A 4,884-nucleotide genomic window follows, 5' to 3' on the forward strand; every position below is an offset into this window, starting at 1 on the left:
AAACTACAGAAATCATCTCAATATGTTGAACACATCTAGGGGCATCTTGAAACAGCATCTTGAAGAACTTTAATGGAATTCACCAAACTTCATGGAAACTATAGACAAGGAAACATGAAATCATCCCAATATGTTGAACAATTCTAGGGGCATTTTGAAACAGCATCTTGAAGACCTTTAATGGCGGCAGTCAAGACAGAGCTGAAGTTACCCACAAACTCCTGTTGGGAGATGCCATCAACTGGATCGAGCTCAAAAGACCATTTCATCAAACACTTGTCCCTCTATCACTTGAAGAGTGGCTTCATATCCATTAAATCCCTCCACGTTGGTGTCAACAATGCTATAACTATAACAACGATTAGTGCAGTCCAGGGATGTGAGTTTTTCTTTGGCCCAAGAAACTTGACCTCCTGAAGAGGGAAAAGAAACATAGCGAACACAGCCAGGACCTTCAGCCGGTGTTCCCTCCACTCTTTCGCATACGAGCAAGCTGGGCTGCCATTTTTGCAGGCCACAGAAGTCGTTTAGAAAATCCCACAAGTGTCGTGCGGAAGCTATGATAGGAATATTAAGGAAGCCCTGCAACTTTGAGTCTTCCATTTCTTTTCGGGCAGATAGCACAGGGGTTGAAATGGTGAGAGCCGAAGAGGATATATAAATTGAAAAAACAATCGTAGAAAAGCGAAAGTTAACCCAAAACAAACGATTCTTGGTGAGGACGGCCATGATAATAATAAGAGGGAATACCTATTTTAAAATTATGCTTTGCTTTTCATCAGCATCTATAATTGTATTTTTTCACTTCGAATCATGGCATCTATTTTTTTTTAAATCTCGTTTTTTTTTTTCACTTTCGTGGATTAAAATAACAATTCGGTCTGCAAGATAAGAATTGAGATAATTTAGGCAAGAGTCTACAATGTATTGGTAAATTGTGAGTAGAAATCTCAAAATTAACACATAATAATAATTCCATCTAACAATAATAAAAAATAAATAATACATAATTTTATAATGTCACATCATGTCATCATGTCATGACGCTAACAGACTACAACATTTTAACATTATATTTCTAACAAACTACGACATTTTAATATTATACTTCTAAGATGTAAACAAATTTAATTAAATAATATAAATTGAGTTATCATTAGAAAGTGATTTTATTAGCCAACTTTTATATGTAGTGAACTAATATTTTCATTAGCTTCTTACAATTAATTTTGTACATTAAAAAGATTCTTAAATGGGTAGTTATATTTTTTAAATTATTTTTTGTAGAATAATTATTTTCTCATTGATCAAAACAAATTTCCTTTGTGTTTAACTGATTTTTCCAACTCGAAAAATACTAAAAAATTGCATAAATAAGTATATATTAATTGTATTTATTACAACCATTGTGTTAGACAAACACATAGTGACAACGTTATAGTATCATATGTAACACATTAAACAACTCACACTCGTGGTGGTGACATAATTCACATTGTAATTATTTATTTTACAAAGTTTAGAAAATCAATTGTAATTTATACTACTGTAATTCTTAATACTTGTTTTTCACTAATATTTATTGTCAATGCCAATTTTGTTGGGGTTTTAAACTTGTCTTATTAGAAAATTAATAAAAACAATCTTATAATAAAAAATAAATAAGTAGAAAAAATTTAAATAAAGTGTATTATTTCTATTTTTTTTTAAAGAGTATTAGTTGTAAACAGACATTATTTGCTAGAATAAAACAATCTAATTATTAAGTTATATTGACTTAATCATTAAGTTTTTGATAAGATAAACAGGTTTTGAAGGGAGCCTAAAACCCTGTACAAGTCTTAAGATTTTCAATAAGTTCAGATACAATGATACTGCAAGCAAAGGCAGAACTGATCACCCCCCGAACAAAAGGTAACCAAGGTGACAAAAAGCCTATCACCAACCAAAAGTAAAGATCCAACAAGGGGGCAGAGCTAGCTATATCACGATTTGCCCTTTGATTTAGAGCCACCCTTGCATGATTGGAGGTTCATTTCTAAAGGAGGAGCTGATGGTCTAGTGTTCTTTCCTTTTACCACAGTCCAACCATCTTTCACCTTAGTTGCATTAGCAATCCAATCCCCAGTAGAAACTGAACAATGAAGCCCGGGGGAATCTGAAAAACCAACAATCTTCCTAGAAGAGCCCATTGCCAACTAGCCCCTCACAGAATCAGGAGGAAGGATAGGGGCAGGGGCTAGAGAGGGTAAAGGGTCTTGGCCCTCAATAGGACCAGGAGGAATGTCCAGTACTGGGGCAGGAGAAGGGACATGAACCTCATCTAACACCAGCACCAAAAGATCATCAACTGAAGATACATCTGTAGATATAACTGCTAAATCTAGAGGAGCATCACTGGATTTAACCACCATATAGTGTTCAGAAGAGGCCCCTGACCATCAGGAAGGTGGTTGCCTAGATTTAGTCATCACCACAGTACAACAAGCAACAATGGGACCAATCTTATGACATTTTCTATAGCAAAAAGGGATACCTTCATAATCCAATGTTTGGGTCCAAGAGCCCCTCAAAGAATCCAAACAAACCATCTTAGGAAAGCCTTTAGAAATATCCATCTCTACAAGAAATCTAGTATATGTCAAATGAAGGATATCTGAAGTGTCTAGGTCCACATAAAAAATCACCAATGGCATCCCCAATAGCTTCATAAACTGAATCCAACCAGAGATGCATCGGGAGATTCAGTAATTGGACCCAGATAGGAAACTCGTTAAAGGATTCAGTAAGCATATCAAAATCCATGTGCCATGGTTTGGCCATAAGAGGAAATTTTTCCTCCCATCATTAAGTTACTTTTAATTCACCCTTAAGATATCACTTTATGCATCAATACCATTTAATAATTATATCAATTAACAATTATTATAAGAATTTCTCATTGTATATTTTATTTGACTTGTTTGATTTCATAATATAATCTTTCATATTTTTAGAGCCCAAATCTTCTTTGCTTTGTTACTCCATTTATCTCCCCTAATAGGTTATCTTTGCAAGTAATTGATCTTTACTTCATGTAGTTAGATTGACAACTTTTACATAGTGTCAGAGCATTGATTTGCTACAACTAATTTTGGTTTTTGAAGAATTTTGACTAACGAAGGTTTGATCAGGAGAATCAAGTTTTTTTTATTGATTTTTTTGTAAAATATGGGTTTACCTTTTTTTTTTCTTCGAGTCCAAATTGACCTCAGCATTGGGTTTGTAGCAACTAAAAACCCTTCTTTCCATATTAAATTTGTCCAAATTGGCCACAATTGACCTCTAAGGCAATTTTTTTTGCCTAAAATGCTGTGTAATATTGGGCACAAAAACAAGATGATGATTTTTAATTTGTTTATAAAAAAATTTAAAAAACACTTCATTAAAAAGTGGATGCATTTTTTTAAAAAAAATTAATGAGGAAACTTTTTTAGAAAGTGGGGACTATTTTTTAAATGTAATTGCTGACATAGGCCTATGGGCCCCTATACATGTTGACGTAGATCAATCCTACATGAAGAGACCATTTTCAACCACCTCTAGCAAGGCACCATTTCACTTGCCACCCTTCCTTTTCCTATATACCACCGCGTAGCCTCAGGACCTTCGCCCAACAATCATGCTTCACCGCTTGTACTCCACCTAAAGCAACCCCTACAGGCACATTGCTGGCCATCCTCAGCCACTACCATATTCCATCAACCATGCTCCACCTGAAGTGACCCTTGCCAGTGTTTTGTCACTTGTGTGATACCAAGGCATTGTTGAGCATTATTTTGGCATTTGTGTTACTTTTTGGTGATGTTTTTTCTATTTTCTAGTGTCTTGACATTTTTCTATTTGATTTCTTTTTTGCGGTGATGGTCATATGGCCATTAGTTTAAGCTCACAGATTGTTGCTATCAGTGACACATCGACAATCCTTCAAGCTCCTTCTAGGCCCTTTTAGAGAACCCTTTAGTTTCTTGGCCATATGTTGGGCATACAAAGGCATTTTCAACAAATCTTAGGGGAGAGGAACCAATAGTCACGAGGGCTAACTTTGTCAACATGTAGCCGCTATATGGGATATCATAAGGCCTCCATTTTTTTTAGAAATGTAAAATGGACATTGAACTATCTATAACTAAGATTTGAAGTTGTGACTCATCATACAACTCGTTAAAATAGTGCACCTAGTGAGATGTGTCCAAAAAATAACTTTTTAAACATTCAACCAAAGCTTAATCTAAAAATATCTAATAATTGAATTTAAAATTATCATTTGTTGTTAATAGAATATTGTATAACTATATGAAATTTAACATATATGTAACTTAAATGGACCAAATAGTTATTATTAATCATAAATATTTTATATATATAACTTTGTTGGTAAATAGATTTGTCACTTAGAAAATACATGATTTAGCCTAATGAAGTGTGTGACAAATCAATTTCTCCAACAGTTGGATAGGCCCTTGATATCTAGCCTTCCTCTATGTTTAGAGGGGCAGCTCCCTGATAAGATAAAATTTTGATTTTTTAATAAAGATGATTACAACTTAGAAAATAGAAAGAAAACTATTGATGATGAATGCACCACATGACTTCAACGTTTCAATAAAATTGATGTAGACTACTAATGAAACCAAACAAGAACTATAATTGAGAACTACCATCAACACAATGCTAATTTAATGATTTGTGAATATTTACACCATACCATGAAATTATTCATATTGATGAATTAACACTTCAACAATTCAGATTCAATAGAAAAGAGAACATAAAATGTACTTTCTTTTATTTCTTAGCACCAAGAAAATAAGAAATGACTAATTACAAGAACAACAATTGTAC

At 33.7% G+C, this 4,884-nt stretch overlaps 1 protein-coding gene across 1 annotated transcript; it reads right to left on the reverse strand.

Moving 5' to 3' along the window:
• Nucleotides 1-252: 252 nt before the first annotated feature.
• Nucleotides 253-2,192, reverse strand: LOC149527972 (lachrymatory-factor synthase-like). Its single transcript, XM_089811233.1, has 2 exons — nt 2,079-2,192; nt 253-498 (listed from the first exon to the last, which is right to left on the reverse strand). Exons 1-2 carry the CDS (start codon nt 2,190-2,192, stop codon nt 253-255), a joined length of 360 nt encoding a protein of 119 aa, XP_089667359.1.
• Nucleotides 2,193-4,884: the final 2,692 nt, after the last annotated feature.

This window comes from Cupressus sempervirens, chromosome 11, assembly GCF_028749045.1.
Source record: "Cupressus sempervirens isolate cs-2001-9-10 chromosome 11, ASM2874904v1, whole genome shotgun sequence".
In the NCBI taxonomy this organism is placed as follows: Eukaryota; Viridiplantae; Streptophyta; class Pinopsida; order Cupressales; family Cupressaceae; genus Cupressus; species Cupressus sempervirens.

Bases quoted from the DNA above. Each gene is read 5' to 3' on its own strand.
- LOC149527972 (XM_089811233.1), bottom strand. From the start codon at position 2,192: ATGGGCTCTTCTAGGAAGATTGTTGGTTTTTCAGATTCCCCCGGGCTT. The intron at 499-2,078 runs GTAAAAGGAAAG...CAAAAATGGCAG, and splicing joins TGAAAGATGGTTGGACTGTG to CCCAGCTTGCTCGTATGCGA.